We start from the raw sequence: 27237 nt of genomic DNA, 5'->3' as shown, positions 1-27237 counted from the left end.
TATAGATATATAGATATAGATATATATATAGATATAGATATATAGATATAGATATATATAGATATAGATATATAGATATAGATATAGATATATAGATATATAGATATATATATAGATATATAGATATATATATATATAGATATAGATATATAGATATAGATATAGATATATAGATATAGATATAGATATATAGATATAGATATAGATATAGATCTGTGTATAGATAGATATATATCTGTGTGTATATATATATGGATAATACAGAATAAAAGAAAAAAGTATAAATTGCTTTAACTTTTTTAAACCTACAGCTCAAAGTTCTTGGCATCTCAAGGATGCAGCTTAAACAAACATATTGTGTATATTTTAGTATTCCATATTCAAATATTTTTCTTTAAACAAGTTTTGTTGAGGTTGTTGCCTGTTCTGCCTGTGTGAACTATTTTCATTAATTTGACATTGGATTTTATTTTTATTGCTTATGTTTGTTTTATATTTTTATAGTAAAGGGTTTTGTTTTTGTATTTTCTTCTTTAATCCCCCCCCCCCCAGTTTATTGTGCTTTATAGGAACAAGTTTGAGATTTAGGGCAGCTCTGCACAATCTTTGCATCCGACCCAAGCATTTGAATAAGTTCACCTGCAGACCTTGCATTTCATTTTGGTGTACATTCATCACTTCATCTACATTTATTTCATCCATCCATCCATTATCTTTACCCACTTCCTTTTTGGGTCGCGAGGGTCAATGGTGTCCATATCCAGCAGTCACTGTGCGAGAAGCGTGGGACATCCTGGACAGGTGTAGAGGGACACATGAGACAAACAACCAGTCTCTCACTCACACTAGAGACAATTTAGAGTTAGCAATCAGCCTAACATGCATGATTTTGGTCTGTGGGAGGAAACCGGAGTACCCAGAGAAACTCAACGCATGCACAGAAAGAACATGCAAACTCCACTCAGAAAGGCCCCCGGCCGGGATTTAAACCGGCGACCTTCTCCCTGAGAAGAAACCGCTAGACAAACTGCGCTATCATGCCGCTAAATTTAATTTTCTTAGACAAACCAGATATTAGAATAAAAATAAACTCAAATAAAAGAGTATTGGACACCAATCAACTTTTCTATTTGTACATATTCATAAAAAAGTTAAGCTTTACTTTCTGGCCTGATACATTTAATGTCAGAATTTGCATATCACAGGTTTCAGATACCAATGTGCCAATCAGATTATGTCTGGAAGCTCGGTGAGGTTAACACAATGCTTATGTAAACAAAACTATGATTAACTGGTCTTTACTCTGACCCCAATCTGAGAAAAGCCCAGATAGGCCCTTACTCTACATCGCTTTACACAGGTAATGAGAGGGAGGTCATCAGTCAACCCTGTGTAATTAACTGGGTGGCCTGAAAATGCGCCTTTAGGATACCATTAACCCAAGCTAGCCTAACAAGCCTGTGCAAACATAGTCTAAAGGCACCAGCAAACATACATCTGTGACGAGGAATGGTGGGTGAGCAGAGAGGAAAATCCATTTCATGAATATTGGATTTCATTATGAGAGCGAAAAAAACAGCTTTGCAGTGGATCATTCTTTAATGACCCCAAAGTCCACACGCTTGAATCTTTTAGCAGTCGCTGTCCGTTTGATATGGGGGGAAGAATCAAATTAAAAAAGAGAGGGGAGAGTTGTTCCCAAGAGGGTTTTGATGAACCATAAGTTGAGCACCTCAATCATGGCCTCATATAATCTTTCGGACAGGTGGGTCATCCTGCTCCTGACACAGAGGTCGGGAGGGTCCAGGTCCCACATTTGGGAAGTCTGCAGAGGAAAAACTGCTTCTGGGTCCAGAATAAGAGTGTGTCAAATATTGATGACATGCAATATTTTATGGATGCTTAAAAGGGGCACATCATACACTGTATATGAGTGAATCTAGTCTCTGCTAACTGAACCTTCCCCCAAAGACAACCCAGACGCACTGTTTGGGCCTGTAAAATATGTATGAATTTCAGTGAGGGGTAATAAATCAATTAAAAAAAAGTCATAATAGGTGCATCTCCTGCATGTGTCTTTATCTCTGCTGTTCTGCTATTATTGTGCAGACAGAAGCACAAACCACTCACTGCTTGACTTAGACCCTTTTTGAGGTCCATTTAAAATATTTTTCTATTGTTTTTTATGTGATTAAAAATTGTTTTTCCTGATATCTGTGATGATCAGCATAGATATGTACAGCTCTCAGCTTTAAGAGACCAGTCGGTTGAGTTTGTACCCAAGAATAAAGTTTAGCAAGTGGTAGGAAAAAAAAAAAAAACCATGACACCAGCCACTTTTTGCTGAAATGATTGAACCAGCTTGAGCTAGTTCAGCCCTGAATGTCACTTCAAACCATGTGTGTTTTTATTTGATGATTTCTAGCACAACACTTACGTTGGGAATCTGAACAACCCACAGCTGTGTGGATGAGGCATGATGAGGCTCTCATTACAGCAAAAGAGTGTGACCTGTTCCTCACCGGCCCTGCTGTTCCTCTCCTTTCCTACAGTAACTATCAGGCAAGGTTTTTGGTGCAGCCCATCATTTTACTGAGACTAGTTAGTTGATGTGCACAAAGTTTGAACTTGAGGAGCTTATGTTGCAATGACAGTTTGGTGCATAAATTAAGCAGGAAAAGATGCTGTGATTAAACCGAACCACATCTGTCACCAGATTTTACAGAAGGATGCAAAACTTTGTCTGCAGAAGTCACAAAAATATCTAAAATCGGTGTCTGCGATCTTTGTGATTAAGAGCCATTTTGACCACTTTGTTTACCAATTATGTGTCCGGAGCTGCAAAATCTGCTCCAACTGTGCACTGTCAACTGGTGATATTATAAAATGAAAAATGTCTAACTACTATTAACATTTATTGATATTTTTACATTTTAATACAAAAGAAAAGTCCAGATTAATGTTAAAGACAAATATCTATCTATCTATATATATATATATATATATATATATATATATATAATTTTTTTTTTTTAACAATTTTATAAAAAATTAAACACTGAACTCTACAGGCCAATATGAGTTCTCTTAATTGTTGTATACCTGGATTATTGAGCATGGACTTTGTTGTAGTTCTCTTAATTGTTGAAGAAATAAGTATCCTTGCTAAAGCAAAGTATAAAATTAGGCCAGTTTGTTGGATATCCAGTAACATTTTAAAGAAAATGTTTTGTTTACTTTGACTTGTTTGTGAACTTATTCTTAGTGTTATCAAAAAGGTACTTACCATATTCATTCTCAGCAACTTGTCTTAAAGATATTCCAAAACGTTCTGGTGGTTTTAAGAGAAAGATCACGCTGTGAGACTGGAAGTCGACAAAGTGGCTAACAAGCTAGCATGATGTAGTCCACATGTTTTATTCCTTATATTTGTACAATACTTCACATATTTGAAAATGACAATGATTTGCTGAAGCTAGCCATTGTCATTGTTGACAATAATATAAATAAAATTCAGTTTTACTTTAGTTTTATTTGAAGCCTGAGAGAGCTGCTGCAGAGGTACCACAGAGCCACATGTGGCCCCAGAGCCGGTTGCAGACCCCTGAACCATCCATCCATCCACTATCTTTACTTTCTTCTTCTTTTTCGGGTTGCTGAGTCACTGGTGTCCATATCCAGCTATCACTGTGTGAGAGGCGGGGGACACCCTGGTTTCCAGTCCATTACAGGGACACACAGAGACAACCATTCACTCTCTCACTCACACTTGGGGACAATTTAGAGTTACCAATCAGCCTAACATGCATGTTTTGGTCTGTGGGAGAAAACACACATACACGGAGAGAACATGCACCACCCAGAAAGACCCCTGAACTAAGTAATGCAATAAACTGTGAACAGATAATTGCTACCTTAAAAAAAAAAAAAAAGGGGCCAAATCACAAAAACTGAGCTCAAGAAGGTTATTATTATTTTTTTTAATGTACGAGATTGAATAAATTTATAGTAAGCAAAGCTTTATGTTAAATGCTAACCAAAGCTTAAATAAAAAGTCATAAGATAAAAATAAATTCCAATTTCTAACTGCTCAAACGTGGACAATTCCACATATAAATGAAAGCCAGTATTGTAAACTTTCCCACTGCATTATTTTACAGCAGTTGCTTGCATCAAAGACCAGCTGGTACCGCGTTAAAAGACGATGAAAAAGATGATGTTTTGCATTTTTAAGTGATACTGTGATCAAAAGCATCTTGTTTAAAATGCAGATTATGTTACATTTTCTAGATAAATAGTCACTTTTTAGTTTGGTAGATAAATAGCAAAGTGAACAGGATTATCATAGTTGTTTTATTATCTTTTTTCCTTTTTAACAATCATCCTTCAGTCAGTCAGTCTTCACTCAGTCAAAGGCAGCTGCAAGGAACACAGTAAAAAATAAGAGGGAAAATTAAGCTATCATACCAAAAAAACAAGATGTAGATAAGAAACTTAAAACAAAGGAAAGTTTATTTGTCTTCCTAGGATGTGACTTTATAGCTCAAAAGGGTTTTGTGGCTATATATTAAAAAAAAAGATACAGTAATACAAAGAGAACCTATGAGACCAAAAGACCAAGTGAGCACAAGATTAAAGCTGCTACGGCAAAACTTGACCCGTTATTCACCACATTATTAATTGCCTCATATTACTTTATTCTGTGTTTCTCTGCAGTTTGAGGAAACGCTCGTGCTCCTCTATTTTGAGTTATCTGAAGTCAGCAACCTCAGCTCAAAATGCAGGTGTGGTAACACAGGCATGAAATTAATGTTGCAACCAACCTGGCAGGGCTAATAAATAAAACAAGCGGCTACAGCCAGACACAGCCCTCCATATGGTGCGCTTCCATCTCAATCTGCCTTCATTCTTTGCACAGAGCGCAGTCCATCTCAGGAGCGGCCTCAGCGTTCCCCAACACAGACTCCTTTCCCACCTTTTACTTTCTCAAACGCAGGAGCCATTACAGAAGCCGCTTCCTGCTGAACTTACTGCAAACAGGATTTATGAGATCTACAGACTTAAAGCATCGGGATATATTCAGTAACACCCCAGTTTTACAGCATGGAGCCCAGATGCACTGCAGGAAGCACATTAAGCTGCTTGACAGTAAAATAAAACATGGTGTCTTTTACTGTTTTGGTGCTATATTCATGGTCACATACTGAATTTCCTCTTCCTTTGAACAATACCATCTTAAAAAGAGAAATCTATTACTGGCTTTGCTTTTATGAATCTGATTTTGAAAAGTAAAAATGACACTTGTATTTTAAATGTTGATGCTATTTAGAAATTTTAAAATGTTTTAAAGATTGATAACTTGTTCTATAAAGTGAAAATGATTTTCAGTTTGGGTATTTCAACAACATAACTCTTCAGATTATCTGAAATAAAAGTTACATAATTACATGCATCATAATTCACAATAAATGTCTTGACGGGGAACATTTGCTGAATGGACCCAAGATCCAGACTAAGATGAGAACCTCATGGAGAACTTCATTTTATTAGAAAACAAAAGCTAACATTGCAGCTACCATATTTTTCAGACTATAAAGAGCAATTAAAATCCTTTAATTTTCTCAAAAATCAGTGAGCCTTATAATCCGGTGCGCCTTATGTATGAAATCTGCTTACCGACCTCTTACTGATTTTATGTGGTTACTGTGAACAAGTTGAATAAAGTTTGACTTATCTGACTGTTTTGCTTATTGTGCCTTATAATCTGGTGCGCCTTATAGGCCAAAAAAAAAAAAAAAAAAAAAACAGTAATTTGACTCTTAAAAAAGGTTAAATACAAAAAGGTTCACTGGAATCAAAAAACAAGATCAGAGAGGGCTGAGATCAACACAAGGCAATCTGTACCAAACTAACTAGGAAAGATAACGGGTATAAGTAAAGTAATAAGGGTATAAGTAAACCTGAGCTAATGAAGTGAACTAGAAACACCTGAGCAGGTGAGATGGGTGGAACAGGAGCTGAGCAGACCAAGTGATTGAAGCCTCAGACGGGAAAAAAAACTGAAGAATAAACTTAAAATAACACCTGAAGTGAACAAAAAGCAGATCAATAAATGCAATACAAGAAAAACTATCACAGTATTACTAAAAATAAGAAATGTTGTATGAAGCATCACAAACAACACGTTTGTTGGAAGAAACCATCAGTACTTGCCTATTTGTAATCAGAACCAGAATCATTTTATACCACAAAAACTTCCATGGTGGGCAGCACGGTGGCTCAGTTGGTAGAGCTGCCACCTCAGAAAGAAGGTCACCAGATCAAATCCCATCTGGGGGCCTTTCTGGATGGAGTTTGCATGTTCTCTCTGTGATGCGTGGATTTTCTCTGGGTTGGTTCTCCGGTTTCCTCCCACAGACCAAAGACATGCATGTTAGGCTGATTGGTATAACTAAATTGTCCCTAGGTGTGAGTGAAAGAGTGACTGGTTGTCTCGTTTGTCTCTGTGTCCCTGTGATGGACTGGAGACCTGTCCAGGGTGTCCCCCGCCTCTTGCACATGACCCCTGTGACCCAAAAAGGAAAAAGCGGGTAAAGGTGGACAGATGGATGAAACTTGCAAGATAGTAAAAAACAGACTGCAGATCCTCAAATGGTCATTTGAGGATCTAAAAGCCAATAATTTTCCCAAAAGTATATTTCATAAAGTTTCCAAATTGCCATCTAAAATTAAAAGCTGATATTTTATGCCTTGTCTTTCTTTAATAACAGACAATAAGACACTGAAACTAGTAAAACACAAACTGTGACACATCAACAAAAAATAGCAACAATGTGAACACTATCAATAATACCAAATGTAGTAATTATTCCTGAGGTTGACTGTCTTTTATTAACCGGGAAATGCTTTGTTTCCAGAGCACATCCAAAGACTGGGAAAAAAAAAAAGGACAGAGGATTTTGATGAATGCTGATCTACTGGAAGATTCAGTTTGCCAGAAAGGAGCTTCTGCTTGTGTTTTATTCATTTTCTTTTCTTTTCTTCTTCTTTGAAGAAAATTCCAAAGATATACTCTATATATTACTTACATCTAATGCATATAGTGTAGATACTGAGCTAAAAGTTATGTACTAATCCCATTTATATCCAACGGTATATAGACTTGACTTGTGATTTGGTCTCATCCTCATGTAGAAGCACAAATAAAAGTTCAATTAGAAGTTTTATGAACAGTCATAAACCTTGTCGAAAAGCTTATTCTGTTGTGGAAAAAGAAGATCATGGCAGTGGCTGAAGAGATCAAAGCTAGACAACAAATCTTTGCAGAATTCCTTGAAATAAATCAGTGAGTTGACAACCAAAGTCATGCGGTCAGCTGGGGAATATGCCACTGCTGTGGTGCTGCAGGCAATAAAATGGGGACAGATTTGTAGCTTTTATTTTATAATAAAGACTAAAGTGTGTGTGTGTGTGTGTGTGGGGGGGGGGGGGGGGAACAGGGTATTTAAATGACAGTTGAATGCAAGCATTTTAACTGTTTTTTTTTTTTCTAACATGGTAATCATTAAGCTACACTAATGTCTATACATATTTTACAACAAAAATCCTCACTCATCATCGGAAAAATGACCATTATTTTGCCTAAAATGTCGTTCTGTATTATAATAACATCAATTACATAATGTGTAAATATGTTTAAATGTTTTAAAATTCAAAATAATGGGAACAAATCTCAATATTCAATGAAACCACGCAAAACACTGCATAAAAAATTACTGGTCGCACTAAAGCTGGGCAATGGATAATTCTGTCATGTTTATGGTGAAATGTTGCCATTACAGTAGTTCCTTGTAACTTCGTGGTTCGACATTCGTGGATTCGCTCTTTTACGGCTTTTCAAAGTAAGATTAAACACAAAGAAATTATTATTATTATTTTTTAACTGTACAAGACACATGATTGTCAACTTTAATATCACTCACGCGATTGGGACAGTACTGGATACTGTACAGTAAAAAGTTAACGAAAAATAAAATACTTCGGACAGATGCCTCCAATTTGTAGTTTCCTCTCAGTAAGGCTATACTGTATCCCCACTCACAAGGAATACATTTCCCAGAAGCCAACAGTGCCCCGCCCAGAAGCCCTGTTTCCTTCTGCTGAAATACGTAAAGCGAAAGTTTTGATCTGATTGGAAAAAGTTTGGTGCTTATTACAATGACTTCAGTACCCAGCTGATTCAAAGAGCTGCACAGAACCCACCAAGAGCAGAACCAGACCCATCCGCAAATCTGAGAGCTTGTAGCCTGCCCACGAGGACTTCTGAGTGCAGGAGGCGCTGTCGAAGGTCCGGCTACTCTCGGGAGCTCACCTGGACTTTTTTTTTTTTTTATCTCTTTAGCGAACCTCTGGTTTTGCGCCGGCCACCCAAAGGTCAAAGTGCTTCAGTGTCCAACGGCTGCACAGAACCGGATCATAACCAACGCAGAACCAAGAGCCAAGAGCTGCTGGTGAGTACAATTTAGTAGCTACATATACGTATGTTGTTAAAATGACAGTTTTAAGAGTTTAGAACATTGCAAGAGTGTGGGAAGGGTTTCTAAAACCTTAAAATATAAATAAATACTAAATATATATATATATATAATGTTGCTACTTTGCAGAGTTTCACTTATCGCTGGGGGGTCTGGAACATAACCCCTGCAATAAACGAGGGACTACTTTGCTGTATTTTTATTTATATAACACTCCAAATAAAATAGTCAGCTGCCCTGCCCTAAAATGACCAAACTGCATGCAGATATTTGCCATTTTCAGTATTTTTGATGGAATTATTATGTGATGAATGAGGTCATTAATATCCACCTCAGCTGGGGAAACACAGCTTTTATTAAAGGTCAAGAGGATGTGCTACATTCGGTCCCCAGGTAATCGGTACAGACACAGCAGGTTGACAGCTCTGATGATGCTTTTTACCAAATATGTCCGTGTCCCTCTTGACATCAAGTTGCACCCCCCAAAAAAGCTAACAGATGGCTTTAGGTTGTACTCTCGTGTCTTGAAGTGTGAGCTGAGTGCAGGAAGTAGCAAGGGGTGAGTGGGCACAGTCAGAAGGCCTGTGGGGTCCCCAGGGCTGAGCACTAAGCACAGAGAGAAAAAAAAAAATCCTGACTGGATTATAATAAATGTGGCAGCACAGAAATGGAATTCCATCCTCTTCCACGTTTGACTGTGTAATTGCTGCCCCATGAATTGAAATGTTGCGTTTTCAAAAGCACTGTATTTCAAAGCCAGTCAGTCTATATGGTTTGACAATTTGCGTTATGCAGCTTTGCTTTCAGCCTGTGCAGAAGACTTGTATTGAAACGAATCTTTCCACAGTTAAAGTTAGAATGAAAAAAAAAAAAAATCACTGCGCTACATCAAAAGGCACTGTCAAAATCTTGACAAAAGACATGTATATACTTGAGAATAAAAGCCTCACTGTGATGCAGGATGCACAAATGAGACTGTAAATGACAGGGGCTGGCTGAAGCACCTCTTTAGTACATGAAATCAAAAATTTTCTCAAGTGTGTCACATCTCACATTAAATACATCCTTTTAATGACAAAGCCTGTTTCAGTTAGGCCGAATATATCATACACTGGATGCAAAGGCACTGCATTAGCATTTTAAAAATAATCAGAGCACATGTTCAGCCACAATCAGCACCCTTCAAATTAATTCCCCGTGAACGAAAAGTCAGATTAAAGGAAAATCAATAGCGAAAGGCCTCCCAATGCTTTTAAAAAATATATATTTATTAGGGGTGATGGAGGGATTCATAAATGCTTCATGGACCTGTGTGACGGTGCAGTTTCTTTGCAGAAACTTTTCTTATTGCAGCAGATTGGCTCCTACCTTTCGTTTCTTTCTATGCTGTCATAAGAAAATCTTAATAGAAGCCAACTGTCAATATGGCTTGATCATGATGGATTCAGGGGGGGATCAATCACGTCGGCCTGATTGAGAAAACACCTGCACGGTCTGGCCAACATTTGTCATGTCAGATATTGCAGCCTCCCTGTAGCATACAGATCAATTCTGATCTCAGCTGTCAGATTCACAACAACAGACAAAAGGTAGGCGAAGATTTGATGAAGCAGATGTTTACGATACATGAAGCTTTAATAACGAGCATCAAATTGAGCTGTTTATCTTACCATTCACATAATGTGTCTTCGTGTCAGCTTTAAATCTTCAGCTGTGTGGGTCTGGCATCAATTTAGTTTTATCTGATCTGTTATTTGGGTTTGTTGGGATTTTATGGCAGTATCACTCAAAATTAGGGATGCACGATGTTATCGGCATGGTATCCGTATCGGCCGATATTAGCGATAAAGTTAAATATCAGACATAGGCCATTCCATCAAAATAACTCACCGATATAAAAGGCGTCTATCTATCCATCCATCCATCCATTATCTTTACCCGCTGCTTCCTTTTTTGTGTCATGGGGGTCGCTGGTGCCCATATCCAGCAGTCACTGTGTGAGAGGCGGGGGACACCATGGACAGGTCTCCAGTCCATCACAGGGACACGTAGAGACAAACGAGACAAACCACCATCCACTCTCTCACTCACACCTAGGGACAATTTAGTTACCAATCAGTCTAACACGCATGTTTTTGGTCTGTGGGAGGAAACTGGAGTACCTGGAGAAAACCCACGCATGCACAGAGAGAACATGCAAACTCCATCCAGAAAGGCCCCCGGACTGGGATTTGAACCAGGGTAACCTGCTCACTGTGAGGCAGCATCTTAACCAGTTGCACCACCATGCTGCCATAATAGGCTTCTGTTTTTCAAGTTATTTTTTTATTTAATTTAATAAACTGTCAAGTGAATCTATTAATGCACTAGTACGTATGCACATGTCATTTCTCGCTTGTGAACAGGTAGAGTTTAAATATGTGAAAATTTACAAATTTGCACTGTTCGAGTGTTGTCATTGTGTTAGAGAGAGTAAATGTCATGAATAAATTTAACATTAAACATGATCCAAGTTGAAGCTTTACATACTTTTCAGCACCCTTTCTGGCATCTGCATTTGGTAGCAGGCCAAACTGACAAAGACCATGCAGAATAATGTAGTATTTTAATTCCACAGCAGAGAAAGCTCTGCAGTCTCTGTAAGTAGGTCTGGGGAAAAAATATCGGTATTGGTAATCGGACAAATACGTTTTTTAACATACTGGCATATAGGATATTGACCAAAAATCAAATATCGTGCTTCCCTACTCAAAATATGACCAGATTTTTAAACTACCATAAAACAGAGTTTCACAAATGCAGCATGTGAAGTTTTGTTCTAAATCAAACAAATCTAAACCACATAGTAACATGTCTGTCCTAAAGTACATGTAGTCAGTGTCAAACACGTACATGTGACTCGTCAGCAAATTCATGTTGTATTAAAGTACTTTTGCCTGACATTAAGCAGCTAATTGCCCTTTTCTGACACCTTCATTATTTCCTAATGGAATTGGAGGTCCGCTGGCCAGATAAAGGTCACATCGATACAGGCAGTGCCCCCTTGATGGGGCGAGAAGAAGATGTTCTGCTGCTGTGAAAAAATAATTTCAAAAAGTCATTTCTGAAGGAAAAGTTGCTAAATTACTTGCTATTATGTACCAACTGCATTCAGAGCTTTCAATTTATCTGCATATGAAACTTAATGCTTACACAACACACTTTATCTCTGAAAATAGCTCTAGTTTTGCAGCACTGCAGCATTTAAACAGGCCAACATGATGCTGCTTGCATCTTTAAAACGATATCATGCATTTTAATAACCACGTTTATTTTTATTTATTGCTGCTCAAACACAAGAAGGCAAAAAATAGATGAGTGAGGTTTAGTTTTAACTGTGCATCGCAGCATTAAAACGTCTAAATACACAGATGTTGGGAGGAGGGAATTGGGAAGATTCACCAAAGGAGTGATATTACCCTCAAAAAATTAGATTGTAGTTTTTGTTCACATCCTTCAATGAATAAGGGAATAAAATTCGGAGTACAATTTAAAAGTGAAGAACATATTTAAAAATATTATTTAAATATGGTACTCAGGTCCAAGCAGTAATAAAATTCAGCTTTCTGAATTACAAAACTGGAAAAAACTCCAAAGGCTTTCAGTGTTATTCAGCTCTTCATCTAATTAATGAAATATCATAACATAATAGAGCAGCATCTCCTTCCAAACCCAATTAAAGGTCTGCAGCAGCACAAACGTTTGATGGAATTTCACCCAGCATTCCAATTAACACAACAGGACCCCACTATCACAAATATTTTGCTTTGTTCTCAAACTATTTCTGTGATCTTTTGCCTCGAAATATTTGGGGCAGTTTTTTGAACACCAAATAGCTAAAATGCACGAGTAGAGTCGAACATTTTTAAGGATTCTGTAGAACTGCGAGTCCATTTTGGGGTCATGAATCCTGCCTAACAGTCTTTTTTTTTTTTTCTGTCATGCTAACACGGACACTTCATTACAAGAACTCCCATCGGCGCTTGCCCAGCTGGAGCCAGAACCACGTGCTGGCGTTAAACAGCAGAGGAATCCTGACGCATCTAAAATCACAACACAAGCTCAACGTCGGACGCTACAAGAAATAAATGTCACATCAAGACTTTCTTAAATGTGGCGTTCCACACAACAGCGCCAAATTATGTAAAAACATTTTTAATTGCACATTGTCAATTTTACACAACATCTAAATATATTAAAAAAAAAAAAAAAAACGTGTGCAACCCGTGGATTCTTGACAAGTTCCAAATTGTTTATTTTGTGGGCACACTGCATGACTGTTTTATTAGAGGTGTGCTGCCTTGTTGAAATGACTCCCTAACCAGTAGCATACTGTATTAGCAGCAGCTCCTTAATGCCGCAATATCACACAACAAGTGACCCTGAACAGTTTTACTACTCCCACTCACACCGTAATATTAGCAAACTCAGTTTTCATTGGCAGGATAAACCTGACGTGGGTTTTTTTTTCCCCGCACCTAATCATCTGCCTGCAAAATCAATCCATCTCGATCACCGCCTGTTGCGGGTCTTTGCATCCCTCCTCCTTCACACCATCTGTCTCCCTTCCCTTGCTTGCATCCTCGCAGCCCTCCTTCAATCATTTTTTTTTTCCATAACTCCTCCATCTCCCTGTCCTGTCCGTCCTCATCAGCCTCTTGTGTCTTTCTGTTCCCCGGGCTGTTTCTGCTCTGTGCATTAAACAAATGCACGGCGCTGCACATGCTGCATGGAGCGTGTTCCCCGGGCGAGCAAATTCCATGACAATGCAAGAACGTATCAGCGGATGATTGGCACTGACGGCGGACACGCCTGATTCGCAGCGACACGTCGGCCATCTCAGCTGTTGAGCGGCTCATTATCATTTAGAACTGCTTGCTGCACAGACTACACACCCACACGGTCTGCCGCTGTCTCCCGACAAGAATTAGAATTACGTGAAAGTCAGGATGCGACGGTCTCTTACAGTCAATGTTATTTTGAGCCAAAGTTTCGAAGCACAGCCTCTCGTATGACTTATTTTTTTGTTCCCTTGGAGGACACTGTTGGTATGTGATGCTCATTAGCACGCCCTGTGTCTCTTTTCCGCCCCTCAGTCATACTTCCTCCCCCTGTCTATTAAAGTCTAGGACCAAATTATCCCCATTCTCTGTCGGTCTCTTTCACCCTCCATCTCGCTCAGAGCTCACTGTGAATACCAGTCTGGAGCACAATAACCCCTCTTCTTTCCCTCTTCCCTGCACTTTATCCATCCCTCCGTCTTTCTGTCTCCCACGTCGCTCTTATGGCTACAGGAGAAGTCTGTGAAGGGAGCAGCTGCTGAAATATTTATCGATCTGTTTTCCTCAGTTTTATTTATTTTCCTCTCACCCCCACTTGCTCTCTCCCATCCCGCCTGCAAAGACCCACAAACACCTCCAGCACCATCAGATGGCAGAGGCGTAGGAGAGGCTGAAAATCCACAACATAAAAACTATTATTTAGCATTTGTTGCACCCAGCGGTTTTACCTGTGTAAACAAAATGAGAGGCGCAGGCGTGAGATGGAGGCTGAAAACGTGAGAGAAGCAGCAGAATCAACTACAGCAGGAACAACTGCGGCGGAGATTGAACCGTGAGTTCGGCAACTTCTCTTCTGGCGTCTGCTTCACGGGGCCTGTTGAAAGGAAACATTGAGACGCTGCTCTTTTTGTGCCACTGCAAAGGAACTTGTATGTTACTGCTGACTGTTGAAGTACACGTAGTCATGGCAACAACGCCCCAAGCAATTATAATTACAATGGCAACAACTTTGGTTCTGGGCCGAATGGGTTCACAAATGACTCTGACGTTATCGTAGCACAATTAAAGGCTTCTGAGCCGCTGCTCGTCCCAGTGAGTCCAACAATTTTCAGTCAGGTCATATGGATGGTTTCTTTTTTTTGTGCTGAGACGTTTCGCCTTCCATCCAGAGGGCTTCATCAGTCTGAGTAGGCCTGTCACAATAGCAAATTTTGCTTGGCGATTAATTGTCTCAGAAATTATTACGATAAACGATACTATTGTTTGAAATTTGACAATTATTAGTAATTTATTGTCAAATTTAAAAATAAAAGTTTGTTAATTTGTTTTGTGGGTAGTACATTTTTTGACCACCGGATGGCAGTATAAGACTGTTTGAACTGAAGGATGGATAGTGAGGGAGGAACAGCGTGTCTCTTTAGGAAAAATGGAAAGGAGGCCCCTTAACATGACATGGGCTGTCTCTCCTTAATTTTTGTCAGTTCTCAAAATGGCGGACGCTCGGTGTGGTTTGAGCTCTTTAGCATAGCATTTTTCACACGAAGCTTTTAATTTAAAAAAAATCAGTGAACAAGTTCTCAGCTTCTTTTTTAAAGAGAAAACAACTTTTTACATGAAGGCACGGGTTTCAACTGTGAATTTTGAAGCTTCGACAAGACAGAGTTGTTTTTCTCCGAGGTCGGCCTGTTAGCTTAGCTCGTAGCTTAGCTGTTTTTAACAATCCAAAAATATGATTTTGGACGGTTAAAACAAATTTTAGAGAAAAGAGAAAGGGAGGGGTCAGTGAAGAACACTGGAGTTGAGTCTTTTGTCATCCAGTGTCTTCAGTAGAAAGAGAGACACGGAAAAACGATAAATGAAAATGAAGTCGATAATATTAATTTATCATGCGATTAATTCATTTATTGTTGATTGTGACAGGCCATCTGGAGTAAGCTGTTGGGTGAGAAGCAGTTTTGTTTTCTGTTTTCTCAAAGTGGAAAAAAAAAAAAGTTATGTTGGTGCTAAGATGGTTTCTGGGGCACGCCCTCTCCTCCGGTATGGTCGACGATGAAACTCAGACTGATGAAGCCTTCTGGATGGAAGGCGAAATGTCTCAGCACAAAAAAAGAAACCGTCCAGATGACCTGATTGAAGATTTTTGGATTTTATCCCTGGATTATTGAGCATGGACTTTGGTGATCAGCACAGAGTGTTGAGGTTACACCCAAACAAACGATTTAGCAACATTTTTTTTTTGAAAAACGTGATTTGCTCCAGCTTTTTGTCGCAAAATGAATAAATGTAAACAAACACGGACAAGGAAAGTTTCATTCATACGTAGCATGCACAGTATGCAGGAGAAAACACACATACACACACAAAACTAAGTCCCTCCACCAGGCTTGGCCTGCCTAAGCCTTTTCCATTGATTTGCCGGCGCGCGCCTTGTCTTTTGATAATGAGGACAGGGAGAAAAGCGGGACCCTCGTCCCTCCCAGCTCCCCCAGGACAAGCCGCCTGTACTAATCTGAATTGTGTTTTGAATGATGCTAACTCCATGGCCCCCAAAAAAATGATGAGAAGAAAGAGGAAGAGAAGAAAATCACACACTGCTCTCTCCCCTTTGAACTGAATGTATTCCTCCTAAATGAGTAACATCTGCGCATAACAAACACAAACCCGCTTCCTTTTCTCCCTACAGCTCAGTCTGCAGTGTCAACTGGAGCTCTGGAAACCAAACTGAAGACGTTTGTATAACTTCTTTAACTTGTAATATGAATGCTTTGGGAAAGAGATCAATTGGGGTATTAATAGCCACACTAATGTATTCTCTATGTGCAGTAAAGATGTCCCTTCCTGTTTGCTTTCCATCGATTTTACAACTTCAGAGGGAATTCTCGAAATTCATCTTTCTAGAGGCTCGAGTAAAAGAAACCCCTTCACCGAGTGCATGCATATGTGTATTTTTTTCTTTACAAACTTCGTGTTTGTGGGGGGGGGGGGGGTGCAAAAGAGTGCCCCTTCTTATCTGGTGCCAATATGCAAGTCCACAATACAATTCCTTTTTCTCTGTCCTCAGCCACTTTTCTCCTTATTGAACCGTCCCTTTCTTACACTAACTAAAACATTTCCCTTTTTTCATTTTGAACAGCAATAACCCTAAAAAAGCTAATGTTCATAATAACGGTCAAAACAGTACAGGTCTTTTAGATGAGTTTGAGAGCTGGAAAGAACGAGGGGAGGTTATTTCAGAGCAAATTACAACGGATATAAAACACAGGGCCACTTCCTGGCCTGAGCTGCAAATAGTCACTTTCCATTACATTTAACTTTATATATTATAACTGTAATTATAATTTCAAATGAGACTATTGATGACCTAGCGAGCCAATATGCGAGGCCACTTTAGATGGGTATAAAAACAGCAGAAGAACTCTCGAGTGTCGTGCTCTGTGGAGGTTGCTCTGGCCTGAAGGCCAACACCATGAAATACAAAGTGCAGAGCTCCTCTCGGTTTAATCAATCTGCAGAAACATTGCAAGGAATGTGTGAACAGAAGCAACTATTTTATTTCTGGTCACTTGTTACAACTGCTACCCAGTGTTGCTTCCATTAAACATAGTTTGTATAGTTTTTGCATTCTTTGAACCTGCCTCTTTGGATATCTCCGCTTCTGTACTGAACTCTATTACTTGCATCTTTGCACATTTATTGCAACTTGCACAAGTTTTTGCATTTTTGCATCTTACTCCGTTTATATCTCTGCTGCTATAAAATTGAATAGGTTTATGCTGCTAACCACATATCAGAACATGTTTCTACCTCATGTATCACTTACACATGTACTAATAACACGTGTCTCTAGTCTCTTAATTACATGTTTAGATTAGAATGTTTAGATTAGATTAGATTTATTTTTGTATTTATTCTTCTGTTGTGTATTCATACAGGCTAGCCTCATTGAGCAATGGGGACTCATTTGCAAGAGGGACCTGTTCCAGACAAAACGTATAAAGTACAGACAACAAAACAGACAATGATAACAAAATATGCACTGTGTGTTGTATTGTTGTTGCGCATAATGTTCTGTGTTGCACCGTGATCCTGGAGGAAGGCTGTTTGTTACAATATGTACTTGTACGTAGCTGAAATGACCATAAAACCTCTTTGACTCTGACTCACTCTGAAATGAGGCCAGAGTACCAGAAATATTAGTATATGATGTTTAATTGCAGTGGTGGCCAGTAACGAAGTACATTTACTTGAGTACTGTACTTAAGTGCATTCTGTGAGTTGTCTTTACTTGAGTATTTGCGTTTTGGGGAACTTATGACTTTCACTCCACTACAATTCTAGGAAGCTTCTCGTTACTCAATCCACTGTTGCTGTTTTTCTTTCCTCAAATGCAGTTGGCCAGTTGTTGATTCAGGTATTATGCTAGATTCATCTGTGCAGAACATTCATTGTTTTGTCAGCTTCTATGTTAAATATGGGACCATTTTTAGTTATCAGTGTTACTGTTTTCTCTCCAGTGTTGTTGTTGCTGTCAATGTATGCACTTTTATACACAAACAATGCAGTGTATGAATACTGAAGCTGGGGAAACGACTAAATGTGCATCATCTGTTCGTATTTCCATGACTTTCCACAAACATGTAAAATACAGGGAAGATATTATTTGTAGTTCGCAGGTTTTGTTGCCATGTGTTGTTAGAGTGGTTCTACATGTCAATACATCATCAGGTGGTTTCAGAGTTACAAGGTTCTGTAAAATAACTTAAAACAAAACAGTAATGTACTGATATTAGAAAATATAATTTGCACTTTTAAATACGTGAGTATTTTTAAATGCAAGTACTTTTGAATACTTAAGTATTTTCAAAAGTAAGTACTTCAGTACTTTAACTTGATTAAACTTTTGACTGAACAACTTTTACTTGTAGTTGAGTACGATTTTGACCATGAGTATCAATAATTTTACTTAAGTACTAGAATTGAGTACTTTGTCCACCACTGTTTAATTGTAATTAATCACTCCTGTAACAATGTTCTGATATCTCACTGTCTTTTTGACAAGTCTTGGCTAATTCACTGTTCATACTTTGCTGTTAACCTTGCTTCATTGTATTGTAATTTTCACTTTAAAACTGTTTCAGAGTCAGATCAGACTGCCAAGTGTTTTTGTTTTAGTTTTGCCTCGAGCAAAATTACCCACTGCACACATTAAAGACAAAAATATATATAGTTTTCTTTTCCTGTCCCTGATGCAATTTAATAACACCTTTAAATTCATTCCAAAGCTGCAAATAGTCTGTTGTTTTCATTACATTTAACTTTATATATTATAACTGTAATTATAATTTACTGATGACCTAATGAGCCAAAATGTGAGGCCAGTTTAGGTGGGTATCAAAAACAACATAAGTAATCTTGAGTGTCATGCTCTGAAGAGGTTGCTCTGGCCTGATGGCTGCCGACACCATGAGATACAAAGTGCAGAGCTCCTTTCTGTTTAATCAGTCTGCAGAAACATTGCAAGGAAAGGGTGAACAAAAAGCAAATATGTTATGTGTGGTCACTTGTTACAACTGCTAGTGTTGCTTCTATGAGGCCAAGTACCAGAAATATTATTATATGGTCTTTAATTGTAATTAATCACTCCTATAACAATCTTCTGATATCTCTGTCTTTTTCACTGTTCATATTTTGCTGTTAATCTTTCTTCATTGCATTGCAATGTTCACTTTAAAACTGTTTCAGAGTCAGATCAGACTGCTGAGTGTCTTTGTTTTTAGTTTTGCCTGGAGCAAAATTACCCGCTGCACACATTGAAGACTAAAATAAATTGTTTTTTTTGTTTTTTTTTCTGTCCCTGATGCAATTTCGTAACACCTTTAAATTCATTCCAAAGCTGCAAGAGGTTGCCAACTATAGAGTGATTAGCTTTACTGCCTTCACAAGATTAAAGTCATGGTACAATAGCTATTTTACTTCTAAACAAATGAATAGTAATTTAGGGCGCATAATTGAAGTCATTCTGCAGCGTCTTCGGAGTCAGTAACTCGTTTGAAGAACTTTTGGTGCATCTGAGGTCTCTCTAACTTAACACAGCATAATCTCAAGTTTGCTCTCGTTCGCAGTCAGGCTGACCCAAATCCTTTGACGACTCAACTGTTGCCATGGTAACTTCGTCCTAATGTTTTTTTCTGTTGTTGAGTAATATATGCATCGCAAGAAGTATTCCAAACAGCCTGTGAAGTTGGGAACAGCCGAACATTTTGTCATTATGTGCCAACAGTGAGTGATTATATTCAGTTATATTTCCAAAAAGGACATTAAATCTCAGAGAATTGTTGCTCATCTGCTTTTTGGTCATGTAACTGAGTTACACGATGAAATGGCAAGTGGCAAATTACCTAAAGACGTTAGAAGTTTGTGATGCTGCAATAACATAATTACGAACGATATATGATATTAGGTTACTGCACTTGACTAATAAAACTGGAGTGAACAATTCCAGCAATATATTGATCGTCTTCTTACCCAGACAAAGCTGCATGTTCAAGCAAAATACACTCAAAGCTCCTGAGCCACAAAAAATGGTAACAATACCCTGACATTTTTGTCTGGCCTCGCTGCAGCTTTGCATTTGGTTTGTATGGATTATGTCCCTCTTGGTTTCAGTGTGAGAAAAAGTCTTTGTTCAAATGGATGGAAACTTCACTGCAGTCAGAAGAGATGCTCAATTTATCTGCTTTTTTGTCCTTCCATTTTTTTTAAAATTAAATATTCAGTAGAAGAGTTGCAGCAACAAAAACCAAAGACAACCAAGTTGAAAAAGTTGGTTTGACAGGAATATGGTCAGTATAAAATATGGTGTTAAAAATTAAGGAAAACTGATTGCTACATGCGCCGGGTAACTTTCTAATTGAAAATACATCAATAGAGTAATCTGGCAAGTAGGTTAAGTCTTTATATTTCACAACATGCACAAGTCAACTTCTTCATAGGGAAAATATACCATGCCATACCATACCACTTTATTTATAAAGCACTTAAAACAGCAAGACCAACCAAAGTTCTGTACAGCAAAAACAAAACAAGCAAAGGACACAGCATAAAATACATAGATCTAAATAGATAAATATAAGAACTAAATATTAACATTATAGAATACAGACAAGTTAAAATCAACTTACACTGTATCAAAAGCCAGGGAATAAAATGAGCTTTCAAACAAGACTTAAAAACAGTAAGTGGGGGAGCCTGATTCAGTGGTAACTCATTCCACAGTTTTGAAACTGCAACAGAGAAAGCCCTGTTACCTCTGAACTAAAAACCAGTGCCTAGAACCAGTAAAAGCATCTGGTCTGCTGACCTCAGAGAGCACTGTGGAACATATGACTGCAGCAGATCAGCGAGATAGGAGGCGGCAGAACTGTTCAGAGATTTTAAAACATACAGAAATATTTTAAAGTGAATTTGAAAGTACATGGGCTGCACTTATATAGCGCCTTTCTATGTTATCAAGACACTCAACGTACTTTGTGCCCTCATTTACCCATTCACTCTACTAGAGCTATACAAAGCTAACTGAACAACTCGTTCTAAAGGGACTAATCATTGCTTTATCACATTTATACACTGTTGGGACACGCATCGGAGGCACAGAGGGGTTCAGTGTCTTGCCCAGGGACACTTGGGCATGTGACTACTAGTGGATTCAAAACCCCAACTCTTGCTTTTGAGGACGACTGCTCTAACCATTCAGCCACAGCCGCCCTGAAAGTGAACCAAGAGCCAGTGAAGGGAGGCCTAAACTGGAGTAATGTGCTCTGTTTTGCCTGTACCAGTTAAAAATTAGACTGCAGCATTTTGAACCGGTTGTAATCGTGCAATAGATGTCTGACTGATTCCAAAAAGAAGTGCATTGCAGTAGTCAAGCCTGGATCTTATGAAAGCATGTATTACTGTCTCAAGGTTACTTTTGGACAGTATGAGATTTAATGTAGACAGTCGCCTCAACTGAACAAAAACAGGATTTAACAATCATGTTTACTAGAAGGTCCATTGTCACTCCCAGATTAGTGAAAAGGTAGCACTTCTATAAAAAGGTAGCACTTCTATAAAAAGGTAGCACTTCCACATAAGAAGCACGCAAGAAGGAGAGGACATAGAAATTCCCATGGGGAGAATGCATTCTCAGCTGACTCACTTATTTTACCGCAGCTCTGTGGAAACAAAATGTTAACTCAGCAACACTATCACATGATTTGAGTCAGAGTGGTATATCATGCTTTATTCAGGCTCAGCTGTGTTTTACAGTAATTTTATATATAAATTATAAATTAGTTATGAAAATGAGACGTTCACTGGAAAAAAAACAGTCACCTAATTTTCTCTTACATCACCTCTCTGTTCAACCTGAAACGACAAGTTTTACTGAGGTTTGATCTTCTACCCCAGAAATGTGGTGCACCTCTACATAACAGCATGAGGGAAAAAAGTAAAATAAATAAATAAATGTCACCCCTCTCCCCTGGGAATATATAGAAACCACAGGCCCTCTCTGGTTATATCTCCAACCCTTGTTCCCAGGGCTCTTCAGAACAAATCCAAGCCCTCTCACTCGAACACTTGCAGATAAATAAAATCTGCCAAAATGGCAGAGCATTTCCAAACCAAACATGAAGAACAACAGCACACACAACCCGTGGATTTCAAAGGGAGAGGAGAAAAAACAGAAGCCCCTCCAGAATAGGAGCGCGTGGCATCTGTTGATGCTGGCATCTTTCGTCTCTTCATCTCCAAGCCAAGACTGGTGATCCATTCAAGTGTGTGTGTGTGTGTTAGAGAATAGTTGTGTGTATGAGGGTGCAGAATAGAAGGGGGATAGCCATGTGCTAACATGTGCAATGTGCATTGACCCCACTTGGCCCCCATATGTTGCTCAAACAAGAAGGATGGCGAGTTACAAATCGACTCCGCTTGTTTTCACCTGTTCCCCCCGCCCTCTACATTTCCTCCTTACCAGAGCTTCCATTTGTTTGAAAGAAAACACATCTGTTGGACTGTTCGGCCGCACCATATAAAGTACTGCACTCAGCCTTGTGCACAAATGAGATTTCCTGAAGCACAACCGTGGAAATCTGTATGAATGTGAAATTACCATTAACGTTTTATTCCTTGAGAGAATGCAAATTATTTTCTACTTAAAGGACTTCTTTTGTCATCCTGAATGAGCAAAGGCAATAAATTGAGTTTAAAATAATGTGGGTTTCTGGTATAATGGCAATTATTGTTCAATTAATTGAAATTAATGAGCGCATGGATACACTCCAGCCATAATGCGTCATCTCTGGTCTGATTGCAGAGAAGAAACAGGTTTTGGAGTAGATGCAGAAAGCTTGTTGCCAGGAATGTGCAGATATTTTATTGTATGTTTCGGTGGGAGTATTGCCATCAACCTCCTAGAGAAACGGTCCTTGTGCATTTAAAAAATACAAATAAAATAATAATAATAGCTTGATGGCATGCCAGGATTTGGACATCGTTTCCATGGAGTGGTCCATGCATTCAGATGCCAAGTCAGTGGGAACCCTTTGAAAAGCTTAATGGTGTGTTTTTGTAGCACATAAATAAAGAATCTCTCTTGCATGCCATTGTACAGGTCTGAAACCTTTTGTACCACTTCTGAGTGCCTGTGCAAAACCAAGCTACTTTGTGCCCAACATGTGAATTTCTGTTAATGTGTTGGAGCAAGAATGAGCTATACTCAAGTAAATAAAATGCTTAGAAAGCAGTACAATAATTCAAGGTAATGTGCCTTATACATTACTGAACAGCATTAATACCTCTTTTAGTCTTGTAAACATTTTGTAGAGAAGCATTTAAGCAACAGCAACCCACCCATGACTCTCAGGGCCACAGAGACGGAGGATTATTCTGCTGCTGCATGATTTATCATCCATCAAACAATAGCCTTTTAACAGCCATGTGCTTCCTCTATAATGCATGTCGTTCACCTTAAAAATGGACATTTGGATAACTCATAGCAAGTTGCTGCTGCAGCAGGCAGGAGCCTTCTCCAAGATGAGTCTGATTCACATGTGTGGCAGCGTGCACATCTCACATTGATGTTCAATCATTCCTCAACTGTGCCTGAGATGATTGGTTGCACTTTCATACCCCACCATCGCCACAGGTTTATAAATTTGCAGAGCTGAAACGTGAGGTGAGACCCACTTTGGCCTGGGTTTGGTTAGTGTGATGTTGAGCCCTTTGTGTTTGTGTGCGGAGCGCTTCCTGCAGGGCTGTCCGTCTGCTGTCTGCCTGGACTGGATATAGGGGGGCTTGCTGTGGGAAGCCAACCATGACCAGCTGGGCTCTCCCTGCCCACAAGGAGCTCAGGAGCAGGAAGGGTGCAGCCTGTCTGCATCTGCAGGTTGTTAACCTCGTATCTCATTGCACTGACACATCAATTATTGTTATTAAGGGGCCGGAGTAATTTATTTATATACTGATTTCCCACCAGACTAAGGCAGGACTAATTGAGCCAGGTGTGAGTATTTGTCTCTGCTCATGCTGGATGTGCTGAGGGAAATCAGAGGATATGGTGAGCATGCTGCACACAGCTAATAAGACATCTTGTGGTATAGGGAGAATCTGGAGAATGATACTTTAGAATGTGGAATAAGATTTGATTTATTTTATACTTTGTGATCCCTGATGGCAGCAGCAACATAGCAGCGCGGTCTGGTTTTGGTACTCGGAACATGTTTGAAATGTCATGAAACCCCTGCAGTGACTCGTAACTGCAGGAATTTCACTAATAAATAATGGAAATAAATATCCTGATGCATGCTCAATGGAAATAAAGCTCAGTCGCTCCCTCAAATGTCCAGCTTTATTATTTGAGTTTCATTTCAAACTGACTTTGAACCCAAAACGTTCAAAATGTTTTATGTTTATTACCTGAACATTTTTTTTTTAAACCTTTTGCATTGTTGCTAGTTTGGCAGTGCAACAGAAGCAAAGAAGATAAATTGAGGAAATACGTCACCACTGCCTGTGATCTGCTGGATATCAGTCTGAATAATCTGGAATAATCTACAGACTGAGATCCTTTAACAAAGCAGGAAAGATTCTAGCTGATCCAAGCATCCACTTTTTACTGCCTTTAAACTGGTATACCCTCTCATGTAGGAAGTACCAGTACTCAGCTGTTACAAAAGAAATAGGACAAAACAGTCCAGCAGAAAATTAGTTTCTTAAACAAATATTTTAAAAATCAATAGTTTGTATCACTTTCATTTTTCTGCTCAGCTGGCCTGAGCTGTAGGAACGTCATGTTTCATTTTAAGAGATGTTGTTTTTTTTCCCTTGACATGAACTTTTTGTACTTTTAATCATTTAACATAGATGACCACTATGTAGTACTGTGCACTGAAGTTATGAGTTCTGTGGGAAGGTATTTTGTAGTTGATGTCGGTGTGAGAGTTGTCTTTATGTTTGAACTGAAACACAAGTTAACTTTTATCTTTTCTTTTTACACATCAAACCTGTTTTTGTATTTTCTTTTCTTTTTACTTAATGTTGTTTGTTTGACCAAATCCTGGACCTATAACCTTGACCTCAGTGGTCAGGTCATAGATTATGTCATTCTTCACCCTCTGTAATTTTAATTTTAGTCCAGACATTGACTAAATTGGACCTAATTGGACAGCGAACATTTAATAAGTAAAGCTAAATATCTTGTAAGTATTTGTTAAACATGGTGGGCTTTGTTAAAAAGTGTGCACAAGGCAATGAGTCTGGGTTCCTAAAACAATGTTAGTTGGTGCAGGCCAACTCAAACAGCTGTATAGTGCCAGCTAGCCAGAAACGACCCGTACTGTAATTATTTAACTCAGATTTTTGTATAGCTTTTTTAAAACTCAAAGTTTAATTAGCTCAAATTCAACAAATTAGTCATTTTGATCGCATTTTGGTAGAAAACGTTCAGGACCAGATTGACACAGCTGAGTTCAAAATGGTTGGGTCCAAATTTGGTCCAGAAGTGTGTGTTTTAAATGAAGATAGTATGCTTTTATTTTGTTTTCTTTGATAAAATGTGTTGTTCACTGAGAAATATTTCCCCTGAGGGTGACAAATCGGTGTCTTATTCTATTCTATTTTATTCTATTCTGGCTACATATGTCTCGACCTTGAGATTTGAGTAAAGAAAACAAAACAGCATGTCTCTCCTGGGTCTCACTGCATTGCTTCGACCCGTACTCCAACATGCAGCCACCCCCACCTCCCGCACCGAAATGCGTCGTGCGCGTGGGGATGCCGTCCCATTCAAGTCACGTCGTGAAGGAATGTTCACCGCGGATGGGAGTCCATTCTCCCCACCTCTCTCTATAAACACCTCTACATGCATCACTCCATGTTTACACTCAACCACGAGGTTTAGATGAACCCTGCTCTGGGCTGACCTGCACGCGCTCGTGTGCGCACACAGAACGCGCACGAGCGAACAGCATCTTTCGCATCTCTGTGTAAGCATATGAGATCAGGAAGCTTACACGCGTGATGCACATGCAGGTATCGACACCCGCCCTCTCCTCCTCCTCCTCCTCTTCATCATCATCATTAGCATTCGCCCCCAGCAGCATGATAAACTAAATGGATTAGAAAAAGGCGCAGTGGCAAAAAGACGCGTCTCATCACTTGGGAAACTTACCTTTAGAGAGCAGGACCAGGACGAAAGCAGCAAACGCGTTCTGTAAACCAAGACAGCCCATGATGGAGTTCTGATTGATTTCTCTGCGTGTTTCTTTCTGCAGCCAGATGTAAAATGGTAAATCCTCCTCTCTGATGGAAACCAGTTTATTGCAAAAAGTGGATGAACGTCAACGGCAATAACTCTCCGACACGTGACTGGACGAAAACATCAGTCTTGACTTTTCCCTTTGATTCCTCCCGGCGGTCTTCTCCGACGCAGACTCTCTTTCAGTCAAATATTAATGCAGAAAAAAACACATAATCCACACTTGGTTGTCTTTTTGTACCTTGACAAAAATATATATATTCTGATAAAAAGCAGTGGTAGAATTTAAACCGCCCAGAGTTCATCAGATATGATCTTATTTATTGTCATGGAGCAGGTTGGGGGGGCTCTGTGCGTCCTGCCCTGTCTGTTGGTATGCAGCCCGCTTCTCCGCTCCGCTCTTCGTGCGTCGCACAGAGCAGCACTGACTGCGAGGCGCGCAGGATGGGGCATGATTGACAGCTCGAGAAGAGCCCCCTCTCTTCCAATCACCGGCCCCAAGGAGGGAGGCGGGACAAACCGGTGCGCAGAAGTCCCGCACGGAGGGGCAGAGCGAGGAGTCTCTCCGGCCAATGGAAGGCGCGCGGTGGGCGGAGCGGGCACGGCCAGGCGACGCACGGCGCGGTGATAATGCAATGTGATTTATTGCCAGTTTGGTGTTGCTGCAGTACTCGGAGAGGGTAGTCCACTGGGGGGGGACAGGCAGACGGAATAACTACAGGGACAGAGGTGGAGGATGAGTGAGGAGCAGGTGGAGCCACGCATGCGGTGGTTCTTTGAAGTGATGGACGGGTTTGACTCAGATGCTGGAAATCAGCATGTTAGGTGGTGAAACAGCTTATAATGGAAAAATAGGTTTGTGCTATTTTGAAATATACTGAAAATCACCCATAAATTCAGCCATTTTCTTTGAATTGTGGTTCGTTGTGAATTGTGGTTGGGTTATAGACTATCTCTAAAAAAATTGAACATAGTTTGACCTTAAAGGGAGTCACTGTGCTGCTTCACTGAATCTGGACCACAGAAAATTGAGGACAGAGTTGTCTCAGGAGCTTAAAAAGAAATCTATTGACAAGCACGTTAGACC

The 27237-nt window shown here is 39.4% G+C and overlaps 1 protein-coding gene across 1 annotated transcript in view; it reads right to left on the bottom strand.

Moving 5' to 3' along the window:
* Positions 1 to 26559, bottom strand: part of iglon5 (IgLON family member 5) — a 156564-nt gene extending 130005 nt beyond the window's left edge. Inside the window, exon 1 of the mRNA XM_037676141.1 lies at positions 26064 to 26559. Within this exon, the coding sequence (XP_037532069.1) occupies positions 26064 to 26124 (61 nt within the window). The 5' untranslated portion in view covers positions 26125 to 26559. The remainder of the gene's footprint in view (positions 1 to 26063) is intronic.
* Between the last annotated feature and the right edge of the window lie 678 nt (positions 26560 to 27237).

This window comes from Nematolebias whitei, chromosome 5 (genome assembly GCF_014905685.2).
Source record: "Nematolebias whitei isolate Nwh7 chromosome 5, NemWhi1, whole genome shotgun sequence".
NCBI classification, from domain to species: Eukaryota; Metazoa; Chordata; class Actinopteri; order Cyprinodontiformes; family Rivulidae; genus Nematolebias; species Nematolebias whitei.
This window is presented reverse-complemented; position numbering and strand designations above follow the sequence as displayed.